Source organism: Erpetoichthys calabaricus, chromosome 8, assembly GCF_900747795.2.
Source record: "Erpetoichthys calabaricus chromosome 8, fErpCal1.3, whole genome shotgun sequence".
NCBI lineage: Eukaryota > Metazoa > Chordata > Cladistia > Polypteriformes > Polypteridae > Erpetoichthys > Erpetoichthys calabaricus.
In genome coordinates this window covers 76,938,673-76,966,188 of record NC_041401.2, presented here as the reverse complement: position 1 = coordinate 76,966,188, position 27,516 = coordinate 76,938,673, and the positions used below count along the sequence as shown (strand labels likewise).

Genomic DNA, 27,516 nt, shown 5'->3' with positions numbered 1-27,516 from the left:
GCTTTAGGCCCTGGCTAATGGCAGCAAATCCCAAAGAACTAAAGCCCAAAATGCTTACTATGGCATAGTAATAAAGTGATCATAAGCCAAAAATGAGTAGGGAGCAGGTGTCCATGTCCATGTGACTGAGGGAAATTCGAAATAAGCAAAAAATCTGGAAAATACATTGTGATTATTACAGTAGTTATACTGAGGAGTCGGGCAATTGAGCACCAGGTCAGTTGTATTTAGTTTAATTACATTTGTTCTTACATAGTGATTATATTCAGGTATACAAATATAAAACAGAAACAGAAAAATACAAAACCATACCTCATTTACATGTATAAAAGTACAAATGACTATTAAACTATACAAAAATAAAGTAACAAATGAAGAGATCTATAGAATATCTAGGGCTGTGATTTGATATAGCCAATTGCTTTTGCTTTGTAAATTTGATAATAAAACTGATAAAACTCAGATAAGGGAGGCAGAAAGAGTAACAGCTTTAATGAAAGTGGGGCAATGGAGACTGGCATTCAGAGGACCATCACTCTTGCGTGCTGAGATTGTTCGCTTGTACTCAGGGTGACAAAGCCAAGGCCTTTGTTAGTCTGCATGAGGTAGACAAGATTAGTAGACTCTCAAGAAAATAAATGAATTCAGCCTAGCTGGAGACTCTTGTCAGCTGAACAATGTCCTCAAAGTGACAGCAGCAGAGTGAAGAACACATACTTGAGCTTTTTCAGCTGGTCCACTAAGTGACATGCAGAAGTAATTAAGAGATCAGTAAGGAAGCAAGAACTCTCTTCAGTCTATTTCAACTGGTGGGATAGAGCTGGTGACAAGAAAGGGGCAGGGAGGCTCAGACATAGTTTTGGGAAATGTAGCTATTGACAGTATTTGGCTTGGCAGGTGTGTACCTCATGGGGTAATGCTCTTTTTCTGGAGGGCAGGTCCAGCACAACATGGCCCCTCCAATTAGCAAGAAGGCTGCTGTTGCCCAACCGGCGTAGAGAGCAGCACCTAGCTCTTTCTTGAGAGCGTTAGGTACCAGAGGGTTGTAGAAGTCACGGATGATAGTGTTTGCTGTCCAGCACACTGGTACTAGTGTTGTAATGCCGGTGAGGACATAGGTGACTCCTGACACCACCACAATTGTGGCTTTAGCACGCTGATTTTCTAGACAGTTGGTGCACTGGGCACCCACCACAAAGATCAGGAATCCAAGACAGGCCATGACTATACTGATGACCACCAAACCACGGGCAGCCTGAAGATCAGGAGACAAATCCAGCTGTGAATCATACATCTTGCACTGCATCTGGCCTGTGCTCTGGTACACACAGTTCATCCAGAGACCCTCCCAAAACACCTGGGCCACCACAATGTTGTTTCCAATGAATGCTGTCACCCTCCACATTGGCATTGCACAGATTGCGATGGTGCCGGCCAGTCCAATCATAGACAAGGATATGCCTACTGACTGAAGCGCCATGTTTTGAATAGCTGGAGAGACATAAATGCATAAGAAGAGTTTAAATTAGTGACCTTAAGAGAGCAAAGCAGGTCCGTGGATGTTTTTTTTTCCTGTGATGATCAGGTGGATTATGGGTCATCAAAGGTATAAAAGGCCATTGGTGAGTCTTATTGTAGTCAATTCATTGTAGGCCCTCTTCCACCTACTCCAATGATGTTGAGCTTGTGAAGTGAAAGTTACAGGACATTTAAAATGTCCTTGGGGTCTATGAACCATGGCCTGATATCACCTTGAGCTTTAGTGTGTGAGTGTCTCTTAGACTTACCATGAAGAGAGTACAATGGCAACTTACAGAAAGTCTGTTCTACAATGAAGACCCCTTGGTAGAGTCGATCAGTATACAAACAAATATCTTTGAGAAGTTAAAACATCTCACACTTGCAAACTTTTTGCAAAGAGCACTGAAGACAAAACTGATGGCCATTATGATCAAGGCTGCCCATCCTCTCTCTGACACAATAACACAGGACTTTCAGCCAACAAAATTTTCAGTACAGGTGTGTCAAGAAACACTACTGGGGCTCCTTTATAGCAATGGCAATGCACCTTGTAGCCTGTGGGGAGTATTTGTGCAGTCCCCAAATCCCAAAAATGCCAAAGAAACTAAAAATAAAAGGGAAGGAAGATTTCATTACAACTGAGTAAAGAAAGTTACAGGACTTTGGAGGTGAAACACAACAAATGAGGTAGTAAAGCAAAAATGAAAAGACTGTTCACACCTCCCAGTTTAAACCTTCTACTTTTCTCCCTCCTTGTACCTCTTGCCTTCTGCCAAGTGAGCGCTCATCCACACTCCACCCAATTCCAAGTTCACGGAAGCAGTGGCTGCTGGCCTCTTTTATCCCCAGACCACTTCCAAGGTCTCTTCCAGTTTGCTCTGAAGTATCCCTGGGTCCGGTATAACCCTACAAAACCCCTGAGGTTGTCTACCCAAGGCTCCCTCTGGTGGCCCCAGGTATCCCTGCCAGAGCTGGTTATGTTTGGCCTTATGTCCAGGATGTGTTCCAACACCTTTTGACCCCATTTACCTTTACAGCCCTTATAATGTCTCACTGTGACTGCTCTCCTATCTTTAAGTCAAGTCAGAAGTTTTCTTCCTTTTGTAATTCTTGTGTGTATTTGATTGGGGGTGTTGTTGCTGTTTGTTATTTCTTGAGCTTTTGTAAATAGCTAAATATCCACTATCTATCTATCTATCTAAACAGTTATTGAATAGCATGACCACTAAAGGCTACAAAATGACCACCAATGCCTAAAACTTTGCAATGATTTGTTGGTGAGTTTGCTGTACCACTGCCATGTCAGGAATGGAAAGCCTTACTAAGTATGTAAAATGGCATGTTTGTTGAACCTTTTCACTTAAGGCATTCATCACAATGGATTTATCACAAAACACAGATTGTCTACTTCATTAGGTAGATGTCCGTAAGAGTGACATAATTCACATTTTCTCAAAGAGCAGCCTGTATTCATTAGGACATAGACGGACACACAAAGTTATCAAATTGCTGTCCCATGTTAACTCCAGTCTGTCCCATAACATTTTCAAACACATCTAATACAGTTCTCAGTTGCTAAGGAACAAAGCCTATCCTATAAGTATGGTTGGGCAAGGCAAGAATGAGCCCTTGACAGTGCCCCGGTACATCATGGGGTCCAGTTCCACTCATAGGTGTTTCCTGAGAGGTTTATTCAAATTAGCTTGCAGTGGACCTCATTTGTTCCATCTAATCCCACAGATACTGAGCTGACTGGATAAGCCAGCGTATTGAAATAAATTCATTTTATTTTTCCAAGATTTTCCTACCCTTTGGGCATGGAGAATTACCCTACACTTCACTCTTTGTGTCAAATCTAGGGCATAAAATCAGTCCGCTTTCATCATCCTCTTTAATCTCTGAGCCCGTCCATTCTTCATCTAAACTGTACACACACTGTCTGCCTACTTTCAATGGCACTGAATCCTTACATACTGTATGTGAGGGGCATGTACACATAATAAAGTGGCCACACTTCACTCTTGTCCTGGTGGTGCCATGTGGTGTGGGACAAACAAGCCCACTTGATCTGTAGCTGTGGTCTCCTTGTCCTTCAGAGGAATTCACAGGTGCTCTTTCTACCTGCCCTGCTTCTTCTTCCAAAGGGTCATACTTGCTAAGCCCTGTTGTGAGAGTCACCCGTAGGTTTACTCAGACCACCTATAACAGGGTTTAACATTTTTCCCTTGTACATGACTTTAGCACTTGCATGGTTAGAAGTGGTGTGGGCTGCGGGATGAAAGAGAGTACTCTTTTCAGTTCAGCTTTTAAAATGAAGTGCTCTCTGAGGCAGCAACTGATGTTCAAATCCCCTTACTGATGTGTCTCAGGGTGGACATGTAATGACTGAAGAAGTGGGGCCGACACACCCTGAGAGAACTTCTCGTCAGGGACATCACATCAATTTTTGCCTTTCAATCCAGAAAAGTAGCAGTTCTCCTTTAACATTCCATCATACAGCTGAATATGTCAGCCTAGCGAGGAACATGAGCAAAGCATCCCAATTCAGGAACACCAGACTTCAGATGCTTGTAAGTAAAATCTTGTTGTTCTGGTCATTAATTATCCTAAGCTTGTGAACATAGGCAAGGATGGTGATTTAGACTCAATGGTAAATTGAAAGCTCTGTCCGAAGACTTGTAGCCCTCTACGCCCCTCCTGCTTTAGCAACTTGCTTAACTGTGGCCACTGCTGTCATTTTTAGTCAACTTTAAGATTTCCTCTATCCTCACAAATGAAGAAGACCCTAAAATGTTTAAATTCAGTTATTTGGGGTACATACTTCTTCCTAATTTGCAAAGAGGAAATCATTCTTTTCCAGCAGAGTACCTTCACCCCATATTGGAAAGTGCTGATTATCAACCTTCAGAGCACACATAGACAGGGTTGGCAAATTCCTAAATAATTGGGATACTCCCTTGAAAACTCATGTCTCCCCTTTGAGGACCACCACTCCAGTCTGCAAATCTGGAGGCATTGCCCTGATGTAAAGAACGATTTGAAATTCGCAAACCATGATTGAAATTAACAGGGACTGTACACATTGTTTTAAGTGGGCTGATGCTCACAGAACTGGCATCTCTTCCAATTTCTATTTGGAGTACTAGCAACATACCTTAGTTGAGTTTGAAGTTTCACATGGGACATCCCACCCATACTTCTGCTCTTTGAAGTCTAGTGGTGGACAACCATAAACAGAGCACCACCAGTAATTTGGTGCCATTTCAAACACTGGCTGTATCTTAACTGCTCGGCCATTCTGCTTTGGGGAAAGTCAGGCATCCAAGTGGCAAAGTCAAGAGAGGATTATTAACACAAAGGGGGAGAATGCAAGGAGTTCAAACACAAATACGAAGCCACCTAAATGTCTCAAAACTCACAAGGTTGGCAAATTCACAAATAATTGGGATACACACTTGAAAACTGGAGTAGAAACTCCTGTCTCTTCTTTGAGGACCACCACTCCAGTCTGCAAATCTGCAGGTGCTGCACTGACTCCCATGTATACTCAGCTCCAACAAACTTGAAATGAAACTATAGTAAATTCCAAATTTTGGAATGAAAATTCCTTTGTAAAAGCAGAGAACGTGAGGTGGCTGCATGCTGACAAACCCTCATATTCCCCTGTGTGATCGTCACAATTGTCAAATGGATAACTGGCTCTTACCTGGCCACAATAATGAGCAATCCAAGTTTGTAAGAGTCAGTGTGTCTAAACTCAAAAGAAGAGCAAACCTGGAGAGATTTTTAACTATACTAAAGATCAACAAAAAGTTAAAAAAATATTCCATTCTTGTAATCTGATGGAAAAGATAAAACAGGCTAATAAAAATGTTGACTCAGCGCTTCCTTATTCATCAACGACAAAACCAGAGGAAGCAGAAAAAAAGGGGACTTCCTTCTCTTTCTTTCTTTCTTTCTTTCTTTCTTTCTTTCTTTCTTTCTTTCTTTCTTTCTTTCTTTCTTTCTTTCACCTCCTATTAAATTCAAGTCAACACTTAATATAAAGGTTTTTAGGCCTTACTTCAATTCTTTTTCTGACCCTCAACACCTCATTTCAAGCCGTCATTCCTTTGTGCCACCCCTACACTATTGCACTACACCTCTCTTTATTGTATGCCAACCCCCGGTCCCTGCACACAGCCCTCAATGCCCACAGAATGTTCCCTTTTTTAATTAATTTTTGTGTTCTAGCTGCTCCAACAGAACACAACCTTTGTAATTTTTTCTTCTGTTTATGAGTTTATAGACATGAAAAGAGTGAAGATGAGCCAAAAAAAAATACATCTTTCATATAACCTGCTGGCAGCTTACATGTAAACAGTAAAGTGAAATGTTTACTGGAGCAGCAAGAGGAAAAAGGCTAGCAACACCCAAAGACAAACAAATAGAACAGAATTGCACAAAGGGTGCAGAAACACACAAACCCACAGCGCAGATTGGCAGTAACAGTGGAATCAGTGGTTTGTCTACACACACACACAGACACGTCTGTCAAACCCAAGAATGTACAGAGGCACGCGTCAGTGGGATCTTCACAAATAAAACAAGCCAGAGCGCGTAGCACAGGACTAAATACTGTACAGGTGCACACAGGCAAACAAGAGCACATCGAGACACAGCGTTTCCCAAATGCTTGCACAATATGGACACGAGGTCCAGTGGCATCTACATTCATAAACACAAATGGTGAGCAGACATGTCGGTGGCATGGTGCTCCCTCTTCTGACCTTCAGTGTGACTTCTGAACAGCCCATTAAACCAGCCTTGTGCCAGAACTAAAAAAAAAAACAATGTATTTATGAACAATTGTAATGAACACCGACCCTATCAGTGTGGTGTAGTTGTTCAAACCCTGAGGTTGTGTGTTCAAATCCCACGAAACATCAGCAAAGTCACTTTACCTGCATGTGCTCCAATAGGAAAAAACAAAAGAAATGTAACCAATTATATCTCAAATGTAAATGTCTTTTCACTTGCCTTGGGTAAAGGTGTCAGCCAAATATACAATAAATGCAAATTTATAAGTGAACCAAAGTACACAGAGATATGTATTTAGTGTCAAAGACACATCTAAGTGGTGGTTCAAGCACACAGACAAATCAGAACGTGTGATGACACAAGAAAAGGTGGCTTGCCCTCACAGACGCAATCGAAGAAGTGAGAGCACATAGAGAGGAAAACCTCAGGTGTGCCCAAACCCAGCGACAAACAAGAGTGCCTGGGCGCGCACACACACACACACACACACACTATATAACAAAGAAAACACGACTCATGAACAGCTACACCAGAGCACACACAGACACATACAGCCAATGCTCAGATGTACCGACATTAGCACACCAAGTCCCACGTGCAGAAAGCCAGAAAACACAAGGAGAAATGTACCTGGAGGTGCCCACACACACTTGGACGGCTCTAAATGGGCATGTGTGATTTATGAGCTTAGTGAAAACCCTCATGAAAATTGGCTGCTGCGAGAAAGATTGCTGCAATGTGTCGGTGCTCACACAAATGAAGCTTCACGTCAGGGCTGAATGATTACGTTTTCCCATTCTTGTTTAGACTACAAGATATATTCTCGTTATTTAAAATGAATTTGAAGAAGAGCAAAGGAAAACCAGTCATTAAGATTTTTTAAGCATCATTGTTTGTTACATTTTTTTAACATTTACAATAAATCACAATGCACAATCGAAAAACGTAAAAAAAGTCGCTCTAGAGTAGATAAGTCTGTTAAGTGATGGAGGCCATGCAGGGTACCAAAGTGACCCTTTGTTGACTGTGACCCCCACAGCTCAAGACCCAGTGCAGGAGACTACTGAGAAAGTGAATAACAACCCCATGAAAGCTCAAAGACGCTCAGATCCTAAGCAGTCATTGCTTGTTCTTCGGCCTTTCCCACTCCAGCAGTTCACAGCAATGAAACTTCAACTCAGTGTCTCTTCAAATCCTGGTCACTTTTACAAAACTCTCAACACTCCTGAAGCTCTCCACTTCAATTCCCTTTATAAAACTTTTCCCAGAGTATGCAGGAACTATTTACAAAGCCACTGAAAACAAAAAAATAAAAACACTTAAAAAAGATGAATTGGCACATTCGACAAGATCCTGATTATCAGGTTCTTCCAATTTTTCATAAACTGTTTGAGGATCCCAGTCCATGTGATTCTGTTGCTATGGTTTCTGTACCTGCACCCATTACACGTAGACCTTACTGGGAGCTGTGGATTTTGCCACTGAATACTTGGTAGAGTAGTGGTTGTCCTCCTTAGGTGGACAGGTGCAGCAGAGCAGAGCACCACCCGCAATCAGACCAGCCGAGCATGCCCAGCCGACATAGAGACAGGCTCCGAGCTCCCTCCTCTGGGCATCTGTCAGCAAAGGGTTGTAGAAATCTCTGATGACTGTGTTGGCCGTCCAGCACACAGGAATCAGGGTGAGAAGCCCGGTGATGATGAACATGATGCCCGTGGTAATGCTGATCCTGGCCTTGATACTCTCCTCTTGTACGCAGTTGGTACATTTGGCTCCAACAATTGACAGCAGGATACCAAGGAAGCCCACAGCAATAGAGATGGTCACCATGGCACGAGCAGCTTGCAGATCTTGTGAAAGAGCCAGTAAGGAGTCATAGACCTTACACTGCATCTGCCCAGTGCTCTGATTGACACAATTCATCCAGAGGCCTTCCCAAAAGACTTGAGCCACCACGATGTTGCTGCCAATGAAGGCTGTAACCCTCCACATAGGCAAGGCGCAGATTAGGATTACCCCCATCCATCCGAGCACCGACAGAGCGATGCCTGCCATCTCAAGAGCTGCGATAGCCATTGTGATGCTTTGTGTATGTCGAGTGAGGCTGCAGTGTTTGACAGGTGGCAGTGAGCTCAAGGAAATCAACCCGATATATATTTGGAAGAAAGGCCAGGGGGGTGGACGTTCTGGTTGCTGAAAAGAAGAACACACCTACTTATGGAAGAAAAAAAACACCTGGTTTCTGTCTCTTTGAGCTGACTGGGTGGAGATGTTGACCTACATGGACTGTCATTCTTGTTTTTCTTCGATGACCCCTTTAACTGCTTCACATTCCTTGAAGCTGGTTCTACCACCCTGCTTAGTGTGCTTGTACTGCCACCCGACACCTCTGATCCATCCAGTTCTGCAGGAAGGTGCACAGATTAATATCTTATTTTAGCTGTACTTCAAGAAAAACCACAAAGAACAAAACTAATTTATAAGGGAGGAATTAAATCAGACTTTTAAAGATGAGACCATTCAAGGCTGTGCCCTTCTCAGCTGTGGTAAATGTAGGTGGCACAGTGGTTAGCATGGCTGCTTCACAGCACCACAGCCCTGCTCTGGTCACACTCTTGTGGAGTCTGCATTCTCTCTCTGTCTCCAAATGATTTCTTTTTTTGCTTTTTAGTTTCCTCGTCCATCCCAAAGACTCGCATGTTCATTTAATTGGCTGTGTAGATGTGAGCCACAATGAATTGCCACCCAGTTTGGGGTTGACCCCTTGCTTGCATTCAATGATGACACCACAGATCATGTAGCTGTGACCCTGATTTGGTTAAATACATTTGTTAATGGAAGGAAAGGGTAAATGCAAAAGACTCGGTCACATTTCTTAACATCTTCTAGGCTCCTGTAGATGCCCACAAGCACTGACTGAATCGAGAGAACAGGAATCACAAAGGATGGGTGGACTGCTAAAGTTACGGCAGGCCCTAAAGCCCCACGCGTTAAGCACAAGTCACAGCACGTGTCCCGCCCCAAATATAAAACCACTTCCTATTCTTGTTTTTATACAAAGGCTTTCAAGGAATGACAAGTTTATCTTTAAAGAGATTACTTAACCAAAGTAATCAGAGAAAGGAAAATGCACAAACTTTATAGCAATATGACAATGTGGGTTCTGCTCCATGCCCCTTATCCAGCTTCTGGGAGCTCTTGAACCCGACACCATCGGTAATGTCACCGATGAGCTAGGCAGTGAAGACATCAGCAATGAAGCAAGGAGATGGTGCAAAAAGTGTTAAGTGCTTTTATTAAAAATCAACAAAATCAAAGTGTTCAAATAAATAAGTGCAGTGTCTCTCAAAGTTAATAAATAAATAAATAATCAAATAAAAACAAGTGAACTGTGGAGATTAAAAACACAATAGAAAAAAAAAATCCTTTAAACCAACGAGTTTAAAATAATGGCTGGAAGCAGTCCTTCTTTAAAAATCTGGTGCGTACTTATTCCTTACTGGTGACTCCCCTGATTCTCCCATTCGGGCCCCACAACAGGAGAGTCGCCCAACCAGCAAATGCAGCTCCTTCATTTCTGGTCCAGTAGCCCTCTGATCCCCGGCTACGTTGGGCTCCAGCCGGACCGAGACTTGGGTTCCTTCCCCAGCGGCCAGGACGCTCACGCTGGGGCCCAAAGCCTCCATGACTCCCGCTACCTTCTGTGCTGAATCATTTCCTCTGCCGGTCACTCCAGCTCCTCAAAACTGCTCAACTGGAGCGACCGCTTCAATGTGCCCCCTCCGAGAGTTGGCCAAACACTCCTTCGGGGCTCTTCAACCAGCTGCATTAAACTTTCATGAACCTGCTCTCACTCTCGCTCTCACTGACTTTCTCCGTACTGCTTCCTGCCATCTTCTTCACCCTTAACCTCCCTTCACGTTCTTGTCTCTCTCTTCTTTCTTTCCCCCTACTGACCACCTCGTGCTTCTATTATATGCTCCGGGGACGTGGATCAGGTGTGGCAACAATTACAGATGCGGACGACTCCTCACCTGTGCACTTAAGCGAGGACCGTCCACATCACAAATTCACCCGGGAACTGCTCTGGCCACACTACCACACCCCCCTCTTTAAGCCGCGGCAGTTATTTATTTAAAAAGTGGCCTTTGATCTGAGCAGTGGACCCGCTATACCACAAGCAATAACTTACTTTGGGCACTTTTAAAGATCCATAAAACTGGAAACCACAAATTTGGCAGTTTGGCTTGGCATTCATTTAAAATCAGAGATGGGCACGATAGCCTTCAACCAAACGATTGGATCTTCTGGGTCAGAGGTGGCATGCAGGGGTGGACTTGGTGATTTGGGGGCCTTAAGTGAACACAGGTATGGGCCCCCCTCCCCCCCCCCCCAACACGTATCATTCCCCATAACAGCTAGTGCATAAATTATACTGCCTGACAAAAAGTTTAAAGCAACATTTTTTATACTTCGCCTGATGGCGAAACATTTAACAAATGTTCAAATGGAGAACAGCATCGTTAGGAGAACAAGCCTAACAGCAGAACAAAACACAAACAGAAAAAAAACAGTATATTAGAAAATGACATTAAAGCTGTAGATAACTAAGTGTGTGTGAGGCAGAAGAGAGCTGACTAAAACTTGACTCTGCATGCTTTGGTCTCAGCTGGCATCTCCTCTAAATCGATTACTATTTCTATTTTCAAAAAGACAAGAGCAGAATCGTACCACACCATCATTCTTATCGCTCTTCACCATTCATGATGTACTTATCCTTTCTCCATTGTCATTTGTACATAATAATTGGTGTTTGTCAGCCTTCGCTATTTACAGGACAAAACTTTATTTTTCACCAGAACCGGCCGTCTCCTCACCAGTGAACAGCGGTCCTTATCTGATAGCTGTTTTGGCCAAGACCAGGGTAATTATTAATAATGCCAGTCTTATTGCGTTGGATGGGAAGAGGCTCACCCACATTTTCATCTCGTTTTTCACTGTAGGGCTGCTAATTTCATTGCTGACATTTTCACGTTCACTTAGTCAGAGTCTGCAGGACGGGTGGCTGCTAGGGATCCACATGCAGCACTTGTGGGACAGACGCAGGGGGATCACAGAAGAAAGAGGTATCTTTTTATGACAGAATGGATTGCTAAGCTTCATTTGGTTGTTACAAGCCTATTGTATTATGCCTTCAAGGTTTATATGGTTGCTTCTGGAGTTGCGTATTCCTTGCAACTGTTCTATACTAGTGGTGGGCTATTTGCAACCGATCCGTTCTTTTTGATTCAGTGAAATATGTGAACCGATTTATGCGGACGAACGAACAGAAGCGCTAAAGCGTATGCGTATCCAGCGTGATGTTGTCGGCGGTAGATATTTAAAGCGCATGCGCAACATTCACCTTGACTCGAGGTCGATTCTCGTGCATGTGATTTGCAAACGGGTCACTGGGACTTCCGCAATTCTCATTCATTTACGACGACGTAACGAAACTTCGTATTTAATTATGGGTCATAAATGTGTTATGTTTTGTGTACAGGGCAATGACATATTAAATATTATGTTAAATATATATTGATATATTTATATTGAATCAGCTCTATATAACTTCCATCCATCCATCCATTATCCAACCCGCTGAATCCGAACACAGGGTCACGGGGGTCTGCCGGAGCCAATCCCAGCCAACACAGGGCACAAGGCAGGAACCAATCCTGGGCAGGGTGCCAACCCACCGCAGGACACACACAAACACACCAAGCACACACTAGGGCCAATTTAGAATCGCCAATCCACCTAACCTGCATGTCTTTGGACTGTGGGAGGAAACCCACGCAGACACGGGGAGAACATGCAAACTCCACGCAGGGAGGACCCGGGAAGCGAACCCAGGTCCCCAGGTCTTCTAACCGCGAGGCAGCAGCGCTACCCACTGCGCCACCGTGCCGCCCTCTATATAACTTCATTTTAAAAATAGTATTTATATGCACATATACCTATACACCTGAAAATAATGTGCGAATTATTACATTTCATATTCGTGATACGTTTCTGGGTGGTAGGGGCTGTGACGCACCATTTTCTTAGTGTTCAGTTTCGTATCGAGGGGTTTTACGGAAACGTCCCATCCGTGTTAATTAACAGCTGAGTGGCAAGACGCTGACAAACTGGCCTGTCACACCTGCCACTCGGGTGTGTTCTCGTCTGTCAACTGCGCATGTCAACTTCGTCAAGCCGCTAGTTTCAGCTTTCACAGAGAAGCATGCATTTTGATGTATGTACTAAAAATCGACATAAACAACTATTAGATTCGGATTTGTTCATAGATTTCAATAAGAATAATAATGCCGACGTTTGATATTCAACCCATAAAGCGCACACGCAAAACTTAAGGCAGCGCTGTTTTTGTGAACTTTATTGTCTATGGTTTAATGATTGATAGTGATGCTCATACACATGAACATCGCATCTAATATTAATATCATACTCTGAAACGTAATCCATTCAATACATCCATCTATATTATCACGTTTACAAAAACAAAAAAATATATAGTTTTCCTCCTAATGTGATGTTGCGGTTTGACTAAGATAGTCCTGATTTCAAGCTATGCATCCAGGTGTCTAGAGAAATAACTGAAATATAACATTATGATAGATAGATAGATAGATAGATAGATAGATAGATAGATAGATAGATAGATAGATAGATAGATAGATAGATAGATACTTTATTAATCCCAAGTATGTCCCGGTTTGAACGAGTTGTCCATCTAAGGAAAGAGTATTGTGCAGGAAACTCAGCCCAGCCGACACTGACATTAAACCACCAATCAATCACACAAAAGAAAAGCAAGCTGTCAATCACAACTGGTCGTTTACACTGCCCGGCAGTTTCGATGGGAAAAAAATGCAAAACACGAAAACGTATTAGGGCCACATAGAAGCAAAAAAGACTATGTAGAGAGAGATTAAAGTCGAAATGTCGACTATCGTTTAAAAATTTCCACTTTAATCTCATTTTATTTTGTCATTAAAGTAGAACGTCGTTGACGTCATCTTAAAAATGGATGGTTTTTTTTTACTCTCAACCCCCATCGTAACTAATGCAGCACATTAAATGCTTCACATTGTAAGTATTCTAAGTACCCGGTCATTAATCGCTACGTGCTGCTTAAACTGGCTCTCTCTTACCCTGAGGGGAGCCGAGGGGCAGCGATCGTCACACAGCATGCATTAACTTCATGATATTACAGCTCTCTAAATATTTGAGAATACTAAGATGTATGTTTGATATCATTTTCATGATGAAATGCCTTAAAGCATGTATTAAACATGTGGGGGCACGGTATGTTCCCTGCCTGGAGTTTGTATATTTTACTTCCTCCGCATGCTTCGATTTCCATCCAAAGCCATGCAGGTTTGGGGATTTGCCGCTACTGGTTGTATGTGTGTGATCGTCGTCACCTTGAGATGAAGTGGCGCCCCGTCCAGTGATTGTTCCTGCCCGATGATTGTTGGGACGGGCGCGACCCTGCAGTGTATGGATGGAATAATTAAATTGACATTTTTCTTCACAATGCCCCTATTTTTCTTCGTCTTCTTTTTCTGCTCTAATACGCTTCCGTAAGCAAATCTTCAATGCAGAAGAAAGCATATGTTTTAATCAGGAGTGTAGCATGCATTCATCCCCTTTTCTCGAACCAATCAATATCTAATTGTGCGACTGCATGAGGCGTTGTGCGCTCATCACAAAAGCGATGGTCATCAAAGCGGTCGCGCACTTTGATGACCATCCGTCGTCTTCCAGTCGAAAAACCTATCGAGGAGCAATGGATTTATTCTTCAGGTGAATATTCTACTACATCAAGTTAGGAAGGTAAATGAACCTGATGTTTACGGAAAGCTGTAATTCAAGGCATGTAATAGCGCATTAACGTTCATTATGGACCTTCGAAAACAAACAAATTGTACCGCTCTGAGTTTGTAATACCTGCGCTGAGATACTTAAAGGAAGGTCACAAACGTCTATGAAATGCAAAATCCAGTTTCAAAAAATGTGTGGTGATTTGATGTACAAGCAAATGTTTCTTGGTGTGAAAATGTTTTTTTTCTCTCTCTCTTATGCCGCTGATCCCTCTTTGATAATAATGAGACAAAGCAGGCACTAAACAAATAAGGATGGGCATTATGTGTGGACACAAGTCAATGCACATACATACATACACACTACACAAGTGGCCTCCTTGTTTGGGGCTTTGAAAATCTGGTCACCCACCCCAGTTTTCCCATCATTATCCATCATCCCAGTAGACCAGAGCTGCTAATCGATTCAACATCCTCTACCCTATGAATGTGCCAAAGTGGTTCTTCAGAGTGCGCTCAGAGGGGCACCATTTTTGGTTTCCAAAAGAACCAAACCAGAAAGAACCTTTTTTACATTTGAAACAGATTCCATACTGATTCAATAACTGTTTTGTGAAATAACAATGGATTTGTGGACTCTTGCTGCATACATTAACAGGCCGGGTTCAGGTTTTCTTGATCTACTAGATAGCCTACTATATACTAAAGATTTTTGGTGTATTAGGAAACTTTTCAAGTGCAGAGGGCCATCTTCATATACAAAGAACCCTTCCCAGAATTAAATGAATTTGTCGAGCAATGAACCAGACAACCCAGTAAAGTGGCATATTATTTTTAAGAGTGTACCATTCTTCATATCACCTATTCCTGTTTGAGGTTGTGAGGTCAGGGACCAATTCCTGTGGCTACTTCAGTGACATCTTTGACTTTAAACAATTAAGGCTTCTTGTTGAGTTTGTCCCAAAACTTACAAAGTTTCATTACATATCATGCACGAAGAGAAATAATTAAAATGCCAGTGTTGAAACTGATACCCGAAAAGAAACAAAAAGGCCATTCATTTACTTTAAAACCTGCTTAAGCCAATTCAGAATCGCAGGAATTGAAGTCTAGGCATCTTTGTGCAGCATGCACAGTGCAAGGGTCGCCAGTTTGTCGCAGCATTGACTCGCAAATACAAGGCCCACATAGAACCGCCAATGAGCTTAAGACCCCTGAGATATGAGGGAGAGAAAAAAAAAGAATAAGACACCCAGAGAACGTGCAAACTCCACACTGGCGGGGATCTGACCCATTCTGCAGCGCTGACTGCTGAGCCACCCGTCTGTTCTCTTTACAGAAATGTGCATTTCTTAGACTTTTTTTTTTGCATAAAAAATTGTTAAGATAAGGTTAGTTCATACAGTTACTGTTTAAATCGTTAGTCTTCATGTTTAATGTGCATGATCTTCCATTTTATAATTTGCATCAACTGTTGTCTTATTTGTATGAGATCTGAGATAACGTCATCTCACCAAACACAAACACGGCTAACTAGTTAGGTTAGTTTGTGTTGTCACAGTCATCAAAAACACCAAAAAAAAAAACCGAAACAAAACAGACACTCTTACATTTTTGAGCATTGTATACAAATACATTTTTAATAATAAAAAACAAACTCCGGATTAGCTCAACTGGGTTCCTCATTCTGGAGTCTCAACTCTTCCCTTCTTTTCAGTTTTATCTATCTAATATTGAACGCATCAATTTTATTTGTGCTCTCCATGCGTTCTGTTAATCGCTGCCTGTAGATTGTCTGAATGTTTCTTGTCAGAAAGCAACTCCAAACAATTCAGCCTTTACTTTTGCTCGCAGAAAAATGGACTGTCAGAATGAAGCCATTAAGCAGCCATCGAATCAAATGGGTTTCGTTAACAGCTTTAGGAAATTGACTGGAGCGAAATAAGTGGCGGGTCTTCGAGTTAGCTCGTCATCGTTTGGCTTACTTGGCATTGTATTACTATTTGGCCCCTGTTTAACGATTCAGAATGTCAAAAAGTCCATCAAAACGATGAACATATCAATAGCAGCAGTTTACCGGCCATTAATGGCGAAAATTGATGGAAAAAAACCTGCAGTCACTGCGACCCTCCGGGATCTGACTTTGACAACCCTGCTTGAGGTCTGCCATTTTATTACTCAGTAACACCAGCCTTGGACGTTTAACAAGATATTAAATTACAAAGATACAGAGCGCCTTCTGCGTTGCGATGAGATGGTCGCCCTTCTTTGAATAATGGCGACTTACTGTAGGTATGCCCTGAGATTGTCTTCCCAAAGCCCCCACCCCCGGCCGACCCAGGTATACCTGCATCTCCACCCGGTATCCCTGTCAGGGCAGGTTACGCTTGGCCTTCTGTCCAGGATGCGTTCCCATACCTTTAGAGCTCCTATAATGCCTCACTGTGATTGCTCTCCTATCTTTAGCCATGTCAGAAGTTTCCCTCTTTTTGCAATTCGTGTGTGTATCTGTTTGAATAAATAGCTACTTGGGTATACGCTCTAATGGACTTGGTCGACTGGCGTCCCGTCCAGATTTGGTTCCTACCATTGCTCCCGATGGTGCCGAGTGTGAACACCGGATCGCTGCTGCCCTGAAATGGGCTTACGTCACTTTTGAACATGGAGGGACGATAAGGAGGGGCGCCTGTTTATCACCGCCGGGGTATTGCCTCGTGTTTGTTTGTTTTTTTATGCGCATTTGTTAATCTCCAGACTTTGTTTCAAGGCAGACCGAAATCTAGTCAATCCAACACAAGCTAACCACGGAATAACGATTTTCTCTGTTAATTTATAACGCTGCTCCGCCTGTTACCTGGTTGATATGTAAATACGGATTTCTGCTCCAGCACAATGAACGCGGGCGCCGAGCTGCCTCCGGCAGTTTTTAAAAACCGGTCGGTTGACCTTAGCGCAGTTTCAAATCGTCCCGTGGGCATTTGTCACCAGCACACCCATTGTCGCAGAGGGGACACTCCAGGCCTCCTTCATTTTAAACAAAATGAGCGCGTCTCTGCCTCTTTTTAAATGTAAATCTTCTTAGTCAAGGACCCCACATTAAAAACACTGGAAATCGAGAAAAGAAACAACAGGTGGTGCACAAAAAATTGAAATCAACCTAATCGATGATAGATGTATGATTGGTGCAGTGATTTAGCTGATAGCTGAGTATTGCTATAGAACCTCTTACCCTGAATTAACTGAGTATCGGGCTAATCAAAGCAGGGCAGCTACGTGACAAAAGAGACCACGCGCAAACACCAAAACTAAGAAAGAGTGTGAGCACAGGGCGTAACGCTATACATATTTAAAGGCAACTTTCTTCCATATTAAAGTGTGTTTCACAGTTAAGTAATGCTATTTCTAATAATACGATGCCGATCTATGTAGAAATACAAAGAGACATAACCGCTGTTTAAGTACACTTTCCATAGTGCCGCGATGTCTTAAAGGGCCTCCTTCCATCAGTTCAGCTTCGAGACGGCCGCCTAATCCGGACACCTTTAGTTCTGTTGGCCGTACCTGTCTGGATGTCTAGAGCACCAAGGGGGCCCGGAAAACACAGTCCACAAGGTGGGCAACCCTGCTAGGGACAGAGCCGAGGACCAAGTCCTGACATATTCTGGCATTGCTGCCCTCACTCCAATGGACTCGCGACTAAGTTGAAAGTTTGTTCAGTTACCTGTCCTTCCCATTAGTATTGTTTTGCAACGTGAACGTTGTCAACTGTCACAATAATAAGAGTTCACTTATGTCTGCCTGCCTGCTGGATCACAATGACTACTTAGGTAAGCTAACAGAGAGAAGAAATTGGGAACCATTAAATAAGAAAGAAAGAAAGAAAGAAAGAAAGAAAGAAAGAAAGAAAGAAAGAAAGAAAGAAAGAAAGAAAATAAATCCCTTTCTCTTCCTATTATAAAATAAAACAAATGCAATTAAGGAGGACTCAATAATTCTTCATTAGAGTAAAGGTTGTTATTCATCAATAGCCTCATTCACTTATTTTAATTTGTACACAAGACAGGAGCTCATCTTAGAAGTATTTCAAAATAATAAGGCCCCTTTGTTTATTAAGATCGACAGAATTTAATAATCAAAATGCCTTTTTTTCTATGAAAACACAGCCCATGGAGACATTTCAGGTTGGTGCTGTCTTACCAGAATTTCTAAAACAGAACTGAATAAAAAGGAAGGAGTGACCCCTTCATGAATCCCCCAAAGTTGTTATGTTAGTTATGTTACATTTCCACCACTTTCAGTATTTAGTACCAATGAAGACATGAAAAGACAGGTAAAGTACAAATTAAGCTTTATTTTTATCATTTTTTTTTAAAGATTATCAGCATTTGCACACTAATACAATGTTTGTATAAAAAGAGTAAGCAAACAAAACTATTTAATATAAATGAATGCTTTACACAGTAAAAATATAAAGATTTTACTAGAATACAGATATTAATGTACTTTGAATGATTGAAGTATTAAGTATCAGGTCTCAAGTATTAACACAAGCTTGCTATCCAAAATTCTGACTTCTCAAACATTGACCCCATATCACCCCCCCCCACTCCCCCCCCCCCACCCCCTACCACACCACAAATGGGTTTGTGTGCTTCAGATGTGAGTGGCCAGCCGCTCCCCATTCAGATCAGTTAACAGACGCAGTCTCTGGTATTCAGGAGGGGGAGGACATGATCACTTCTAGTGAAACATAACACGACAAAGGAAACAAACGATCAAAGGGGGTGCAAGCACCAGTCCGTGCACTCTCTTCCTGGAATGATTTGTGGCACCAGTCTAATCACAAAGTCCACTCCTCGGCTCTTCACACGTACTCTTTGCTTGGAGCAGCAGATCTTGCAGCAGAGTATTTGGCAGAGTAGGGTTTCTCATCCCGAGGCGGACAGGAGCAGCAAAGCATACCTCCTCCCAGGATGAGAACTGCAGCTGCCGCCCAGCCGATGTAGAGTGAGGCTCCCAGCTCTCTCCTCTGGGCGTCTGTCAGCAAGGGGTTGTAGAAGTCCCTGATGACGGTGTTGGCAGTCCAGCACACAGGGATAAGGATGAGCAGGCCAGAGAGTATGAAGGCAATGCCGGCAACGATGCTTATCTTTGCTTTGGTGGACTCATCTTCCACACAGTTGGTGCATTTGCCTCCCACAATAGACACCAATATAGCAAGCAGCCCCACCACAATTGAGATGACAGAGAGGGCCCGAGCGGCCTGGAGGTCTTGAGAAAGGGCCAGCATAGAGTCGTAGACCTTGCACTGCATCTGCCCCGTGCTCTGCACCACGCAGTTCATCCAGATGCCTTCCCAGATGAGCTGAGCCGTCACAATGTTGCTGCCGATAAAAGCTGTCACTCTCCACATTGGCAGGGCGCACACAACGATGACAGCCAGCCAGCCAAGCACAGCAAGGGCAATGCCCAAAATCTGCAGTCCAGTAGAGGCCATTCTTTCTAGGCTTTGGTAGCTTTCTTCTGCTTTGACTTCAGAGGTCTGAGTCCCAGATAGGTGCCTTCCAGTGTCCCCAATGAAGGCTCACATTGAGGTTTTATACACAATGGGAGGAGCCTGCCAGCTCATAGACAGAAACTTGTGATGAGGTCACAATACCAGTAGATCAGGTTCTGTGATGGTGAAAATAGTCGTTCTGTCCCTCTATTCCGAGTTCATTAGGAACACTGCATGACACTGTCACTAAAGAACAAGGGGCGGGCAGGGCCACACCCAAGCCAAATTTGGCAGTTTCCCTCACAAGCTCTTCTGGTTTCTGTCTCTCAATTGTGAAAACTGCCCAGCAATGCAGATATTTAATATAGAAACATATTTTGTTTTCATGAAAGCTAAACCTTAAAATATTACCAGCATCTTAAAAGAACAACTAACAATGCCTCTTCATGTTTTTGAGAAGATCTGAGAAACACCACCGAGCAGACTTCATTGATCTGCGACTCATTAACACAGTGTAAGCACTGAACATTAGACCCTCATGAGGAAATACAACTTCAGACCCAAAACAGGCAGCCATGGAAGTGTAGGGTGCACAAGCTGTAGCTTCGAATTGCACCTGAATATAAGTCGGGTCACTTAACTGTGATTGAATATCTGATTACGGAGTTTATGGAGAGACTAAAGAAAGGCCTAAGCACACAGTAGATAGGAGCAACGTCCTTTTTTTTTAATTTAATTTCTGTTAATTGGAAACAAAACATTGTAATAACTGTGGTGGGCTGGCGCCCTGCCCGGGGTTTGTTCCTGCCTTGCGCCCTTTGTTGGCTGGGATTGGCTCCAGCAGACCCCCCATGACCCTGTGTTAGGATATAGCGGGCTGGACAATGACTGACTGACTGACATTGTAATGAAACACAACTCATTCAAACAAATTAAAATGATGTAGCAAGCACAAAAGTCCTCTTTGAAAACAATCCAAGAAACTGAGCATCCAAAATTCATTCGTGTAAGAGAGCTCCTCGGCCATTGGGCCCCCTCTCAAGTGCTTCTTGTAAAGGAGAAAACAACAAAGAATGTGAAGAGGCTGAGCACAGGCCCAGCATGTCTGATTTAGCACTACGTTAAAGAGTTCTTGTCAAGTTTTCATTTTGAACAGATCCTCATACAGAGAGTTTGATTATTTGTAATTTGACCTAACATTGAGCGCGGCTATCCTACTGAAGTGGAGCGGATGGACTGGGATTCTTCCAACTGAGCAAAATAAATAAGTCTTTGTGCAAATACTGTGGTTTAGCATATTACAACTTAACGGAAGTTTTATCCCATCTGTTATTATGCTAAACAGTGCTGTTATGGTGTTAGGAGTGATCTGAAATGCAAGGCTACCCGAGAGATGTACAGATATTTTTACCCACAATGCCCAGGGCATTCCCAATATGTATAGGCACTTGACGGCATCGCTCACTGTTTGAATCTTGCTCTGGGTACATTTTAGACGAGATATGGGTCACTGGTGAACAATTTCTAGCTTAATTATGGTGTGCTTATAATCTACAGTGGAATCTCGGTTTGCGAGCATAATTCGTTCCAGAAACGTGCTTGTAGTCCAAAGCACTCGTATATCAAAGTGAATTTCCCCATAAGAAATAATGGAAACTCAGATGATTTGTTCCACAACCCAAAACTATTCATATAAAAATGATTAATACAAAATATAAAGTAAAAATACATAAAACAAATTAACTTGCACTTTACCTTTGAAAAGAATCATGGCTGGTGTGAGTGAGTTTCTAAACTCTTGTGGGATTGCACCCAACGGGACGACACGCGGAAAAGCATCCCAAAGCAATCGCAGTCTCCCAGCGCTGTAGCAGTTCTCCATAAAAGCGAATCCGTAAAGATCGCGGACATGCTATAAGCGCCTGCCGTCAATGGGTGATACAAGGAACAAGGAACATTATAAATTTACAGGGCCCTGCCTGACTGCTGAGTCTGTGTATAAATAACCGCACTGTTGCTGTTTCAAGCAAAAAAAGCTTGTGTTGCTAAAGTACTGAGACTCAGCTTCGTGTTTTAGGGTGGAAGACGGGGACTCGCACGTTACAGCACACACACACACATGAGCGCGTGCGAGCACACATACACACACACACACACACACACACGAGCGCACACAGTCACAATGCTAATGCTGTAGTAAACACTATACGCTCATACGGATGTTGACTATATGAGTGAGGCACACTGACTCAGAAGGAGAATAGGAGACGATTGCCCACAATCCCGCAGTGACAGAGAGAAAAGAACCATCAGCTCAGGTGTGATCACATGACGCTCAGCAGACAAACTACTCGTACTGCAAGACCTCGCTCATTTATCAAGTGAAAAGTTATTAAAAATTTTTGCTCGTCTTGCAAAACACTCGTAAACCAAGTTACTCACAAACCGAGGTTCCACTGTACTCTCTAATAACAAAACACTCACACTTCCATAAAGGTGTTGCAGGTTAAGTAGACTGGCAATGATAACTTGGCACTAGTGTGTGGGTGTGTGTTCACCCCATGATGGGCTGGCACTCCATCCATAGATTGTTCCTGCCTCGCACACAGTGCTTGCTGAGACAGGCTCGGGCTTTGCCATGACCCAGCTCTGGATAAGCAGGTTTAGAAGATGGATGGATAGATGTATGATGATGCAAGCTCCAACTAATCATTATCAAAACTCTTATAACGACGTGCAGGTTAGGGTTGATGTGCCCCTTGGTCTTGTCCAGGGTTGGTTTGTGTCATGTGTCCAACTCTGCTCATTTGTGGTCTTCCGCAACAGCAATTCAACCTCATCATCCATTTCTTTTTTTAGGTTGTATGTGGCATTATGTAAAGCAAAGGGAGCTGGAAATGCTAAAAAAAAATGAGCACTTGAGACCACCAAGGCCTATAATGAAAATACGAATATCTTTTTGTAAACTGAGCTGTAAATTTGAACAATAATCATAGCTGACAATAAAAACAGCAACATTTATTTATATAGTGCCTTCCAATACAGAGTGTTTTATAAATGGTAGTAAGTGGAAACAAAGAAAAAAATAATCAAATAAACAATTACAGTAAGGGTCAGGTGGTCAGTGGGCAAAGATAAAAACTACAGTGGCCAAAAAAAAAAAACTCTGGAATTCCACAACCTAAAGCCCACCCAGGGTTACAAAAGATACAAAAATAAAGGAATATACTGAAATGATGGCAGCTCTGAACTGAAGGAAAGACTAGCACATTTTAATAACCCATTACTGCGTCACAGGCAGTGGGAGTCTGTCTTAGCAGTATTAAGAGCCAGGTAGTAGCTGACATTGGATAGGCATCCAGTCCATCGCCAAGCAAATTAAAATCTGCAGCCACCAGAGTGCAGAGAGCAACGGCAGTATGTGCCAACGTCACCTTGGCAGTAATCCAGGCTGGATTTGAACCCAGGTCCCTGAAGTGGGGTAGTACAAGCGCTAGCCACGGTGCCACCCTGCCACCCGTAATTAGAAGAACATCAAAATGACCTTACTGAAACAAGCAAATCATCTCAGCTTACCGTAGAATTTCCCTTCCTATTCTTGTAGTCTTTCTAAAAGAATATCGATTAAAAGTTAGTAAGTCATCAAGGTGCTGTGTTCCCTTTCAGGCTAAATAAATTTTAAAATGTATCTTAAACCTGCTTGCTCCAGTATACAGCAATGGGGGCCCAAAGCCGACAAGTCCTTCCACAGATTTATGTCTTTATCTTTGAAAGTCTGTAGTTGTGTTATCACCACAATGATATGGAGCTTCTAGTTTTATATGGAGAAAGATTTCCTGGAAATGTTAACTGAGCCTTTGAAATGTGAACAAAGTCCATCTATGCAGACCCACTTCATCCAAGTCAGGATCGAGGGGGTTGGAAATTATTGTGACAGCATCAGGTGCAAGGCAAAAACTAGCCATTTGTGGGGTTACAGTCCAAACCGGCACACAGGGTGCCAGTTTAAGACTGCCATTCAGCCTAACAAGCACAGGAGAAGACCCTGCACAGACACGGTGAGAACGTGCAAACTCCACGCATACAGAGAGCAAAATGGCGATTTGAACCCAGGACTCTGGAGTTGTGCACTCTGTCTTTACACGGGTATTAATACAAAAAAGCTTCATGTAGTCAACTAAAAGAACACCACCAATAATGTAAGCTTTATAGTTTTAAGTAAGACATCCTTGAGTCTCTTGCCACCTTTATTAACTCTTTTAGGCCATCAGCTTTGCTGGAGTCACTTGGGGAGTGTCTGGGTGGCTCCCAAGCTGCGCTCGTTTTCTAAATAAAGGATAACGCATTTCAGGCCCCCCTAACTCTTCAATAACAAAAACTCAGCAGGATTAGTCAAAAAAGGCAAAGGAGTCTGACTGCAATGAAAGGTGTGGTGCGAGAGTCGCTCGTTGTTGGGCTGTTCCCACAGATGCCTTTGCAAATACTCGACGGGCGGGTGTTCTATGATGAAGTGATCTCAGCCACACCTTGTCATCTTCATGCGGTTAGTTTCTCTCAAAGTAAAAACACTGATCATCCAAAGCATTTAAAGATTGTGGAAAGTATCATCATATTTTATGAGAACTGAGAATGGTCAGCTTGTTTAGTACAGGCTTATTGAGCAACATGGTAAAGAATGTTATGGGCAGCATGATGACAGAACAGATAAAGCTGCTGGCTCACAGCTCTGGAGACGTGGATTCATCTCCTGATGTCTCCATAGCCCGCGTGCACATTAAGTTACTTGATGCCTGTGTGTGCGAGTTATGCTGCCCTGTTACTGGCACCCCCTCTGGAGCTGGTGCCTTCGGCATAGACTCCAATTCTTTAAGATACCATAATGTGAGAAGTGTCTGAAAATGGATGTGTGCATAGAACCAGCCCATCTGTTAACAGTATTGCCATAAAAATCTCACAATTCTAGGGTTAATGTGGGGCATAAATGCCTTCTGACTGGAGTTTTCATGTTCTCCCCTCATCCATGTGGATTATTATTCTGTGCTTGTTTTAATTTTTCTATCACGTAAGGAAGGTTCTTTTGATGGGACGGTTATGTTGTTCATTTGTGTGTGTAGATATGTACATAGGCTTGAAGCAAACAGCCATCCTCTCAGGGATGTGTTCTCATCTAGTGCTTTAGCCATTGGCATTCAGGGTGTGACCTGGCTTCCAAAAAAGTGAACCATATGCAATGAAAATGAACAGACAACGCCACATCCAACAAAATATACAATTTACTGTGATGACACTGAAAGTCACAGTTATTAAAAATTGAAAGGACTTGAAAGTTCTCAATGCTTTATAGCTAACTACCTTTTTTCCATATTGTTAGTGTACTGAGATAATCAAATGTGTCACACCTTTGTGTCAGAGGATCAGCTTCTGGGTACCTAGTACCTACTACATAGGACAAGAGGGGGCACCAGTGCTAATCCCGTACTCTTTCTTTCCCTCCACAGTACCAAGAAGATGCCCAGTAAAGGAAACTGACGCTGCCACTTCCAGACCCCAGCCTATAAATCTCAAGCCCACTAGAAGGAGGTTTCATTCTGTGATCCGAGCATCCCACTGGACAGAGCTCCATTCCTTTGACCGACGTTCAGAGAACGTTTTGCTTAAGCCCTATTGCTGAATATTTTGTTTCCTTGTTTGTGCCATAGTGTGCCTTTTGGTTGCATTTGGACTGACGGAGTTAAACAGGGACAGCCGAGCTGGTGCCCCAACATTTATTCTTTATGACTTGTTATTCCTTGCATGACCACAGATGATAATAACAATAATTATTATCACCAATCTATGGCAAAGGCCAACTAGGTGACCACCCAGGCCCCTTGGACTTCCCACAAGGCCCCACATGTAAAATTTTGAATTGGGTGGGCTACTTGGTTGTGTTACAGTACTAATGGTGGGCATACACTGTTCACCTGTCCTTCAGAAGAGGTAATCCACCCGAAGCTAAGCATGTTTGGGCTTGGCCAGTATTTGGATGGAATACCATCCAGGGAGAGCTTGGGTTGCCTCTGGAAAAGATGTTGGTTAGACCATCAGGGGGAGCTTGCCCTGTGGTCTGTGTGGGGATCCCAATGCCCCAGTGCAGTGATGGGGACACTATGCTGTAAAAATGGTGCTGTCCTTCAAATGAGACATAAAACTGAGGTTCTGATTCCCTATGGTCATGAAAGATCCCTGAGCATCTTTTGAAAAGAGTAGGGTCTTTTTACATGTCCTAGCTAAATTGCCCACCATGACCTGATCATTCTGGCCCCCTAATCAGCCCACATCCTTTATTGGCTAACTCACTGTTTCACTACCCAATAGCTTATGGGTGGTGAGCATACCGGTGCAAGAATGGCTGCTGTCACATCATCCAGGTGAATGCTACACACTGGCGGTGGCTGAAGTGGTTCTTCACTCTCTATGTAAAGCACTTTGAGCAGATAGAAAATTGCTATTTAAATCTAATTAATTATTATTATTAATTTCCTTGCAAGTTGGGAGTTTCTGAGTGTTTTTTTAAAATAGGCAGAAAATTGTGGAAATATCATTGAAGGTTGTATTGTCACTGCTCTCAAGAGGGTCCTCGCTGTGGAAGGGTGGCTTTGTATGTCCAGGTGTTGCTATGTGAGACTAGTTGTTCGTTGATAGACATGAAATTCAGCAGGCACAGCCGCTAAACTGTTAGCATGTGACAGGACCTACCCTGGCATTCTGGTTTAGTAGGGGATGACATTTACCTTTTACGGTAAGGAGTAAATGAACAAAACTATTACTAGGGAACTGAATAAATAATTACAGATCTTATGTCATAACTTCCTTACATGATTATACACAGACATTTAACCCAATGCAATCCAAAACTATGAAGTCAGTAGATGGATTGGGAGAGCATGGGGGGGTCATGAGGTCGCTGGAAAGAGGTGTGTGGCGCTCCCAATATCTATGCAAAAGGACGAAGATCCAAGTCTTTAGAGTCCTGGTGCTTCCTGTCTTGCTATATGGTTGTGAGACATGGACGCTATCAAGCGACCTGAGACAAAGACTGGACTCCTTTGGCACTGTGTCTCTCCGGAAAATCCTTGGGTACCGTTGGTTTGACTTTGTGTCGAATGAGCGGTTGCTCATGGAGTCCCGAATGAGACACATCACCTGTATTGTGAGGGAGCGTCAGTTACGGCACTACGGCCATGTGGCGCATTTCCCAGAGGGTGATCCAGCTCGTAAGGTCCTCATTGTTGCGTACCAGAGTGGCTGGACCAGACCAAGGGGTCGCCCACGTAACACCTGGCTGCAGCAGATAGAGGGTCATTGCCTAGGGGGTTGCAAACCGGGATCCCGAGTTGTTTCATCGTATAGTGGGTGTGGCAACACACTGTACCAGTGCATGCTCCCCAACTTGACTTGACTTTGAATCCAAAATTCAAGTTTAAGGCTCTGTTCCCATTGACCGATCCTTAAAGCATCACCTAAGAGCTATCTTAGTTACCTTTAAACTCCTACAAAAAACAAACTTACAGCTTATCACCTCATTCTTCACACTGTTGAACCGCACTGGTGCGCTGAGGCTCGTAGAATGGTCCAGAAGGATCTGCTTGCAGTCATCATTAGTGCCGCCATCTCTCACAGTGGATATCTTGAGGTAGACTCTATTGGAATGTTCATGTCATGCAATTTCAAGTGAGATTATTCAAAATGCCTCAAACCTTTCATGAGCCTGTAACATTAGATAGGGTGTGCCAGCCTGAAATCGACTACCAGTACAAAAGAGTCTTTAATTGTGAGAGGACATATGAA

The 27,516-nt window shown here is 43.0% G+C and overlaps 4 protein-coding genes across 5 annotated transcripts in view; 1 reads left to right on the top strand and 3 right to left on the bottom strand.

Moving 5' to 3' along the window:
• cct6a (chaperonin containing TCP1, subunit 6A (zeta 1)) overlaps positions 1 to 27,516 on the bottom strand; it is a 679,017-nt gene that overhangs the window by 345,085 nt on the left and 306,416 nt on the right. The gene's annotated exons all lie outside the window — the stretch shown is intronic.
• Positions 294 to 27,516, bottom strand: part of LOC114655691 (claudin-4-like) — a 32,006-nt gene continuing 4,783 nt past the window's right edge. Inside the window, exon 2 of the mRNA XM_028806853.2 lies at positions 294 to 1,491. Coding sequence (XP_028662686.1) covers positions 848 to 1,480 — 633 coding nt within the window. The 5' untranslated portion in view covers positions 1,481 to 1,491 and the 3' untranslated portion in view covers positions 294 to 847. The remainder of the gene's footprint in view (positions 1,492 to 27,516) is intronic.
• Positions 7,191 to 19,777, bottom strand: LOC114655690 (claudin-4-like). The gene is made up of 2 exons (XM_028806852.2): positions 19,188 to 19,777; positions 7,191 to 8,384 (listed from the first exon to the last, which is right to left on the bottom strand). The coding sequence occupies exons 1-2, from the start codon at positions 19,684 to 19,686 to the stop codon at positions 7,765 to 7,767; spliced, it is 1,119 nt and encodes a 372-aa protein (XP_028662685.2). The 5' UTR covers positions 19,687 to 19,777; the 3' UTR covers positions 7,191 to 7,764.
• LOC127525823 (uncharacterized) lies at positions 10,803 to 26,542 on the top strand. Of its 2 annotated transcripts, none has more exons than XM_051930736.1 (2): positions 10,803 to 11,447; positions 25,185 to 26,542. In XM_051930736.1, exons 1-2 carry the CDS (start codon positions 10,976 to 10,978, stop codon positions 25,355 to 25,357), a joined length of 645 nt encoding a protein of 214 aa, XP_051786696.1. In that variant the 5' UTR covers positions 10,803 to 10,975; the 3' UTR covers positions 25,358 to 26,542. The 2 variants fall into 2 exon arrangements, 1 of the variants encoding a protein (XP_051786696.1); XR_007935565.1 differs by lacking the exon at positions 10,803 to 11,447 and adding an exon at positions 18,315 to 18,519.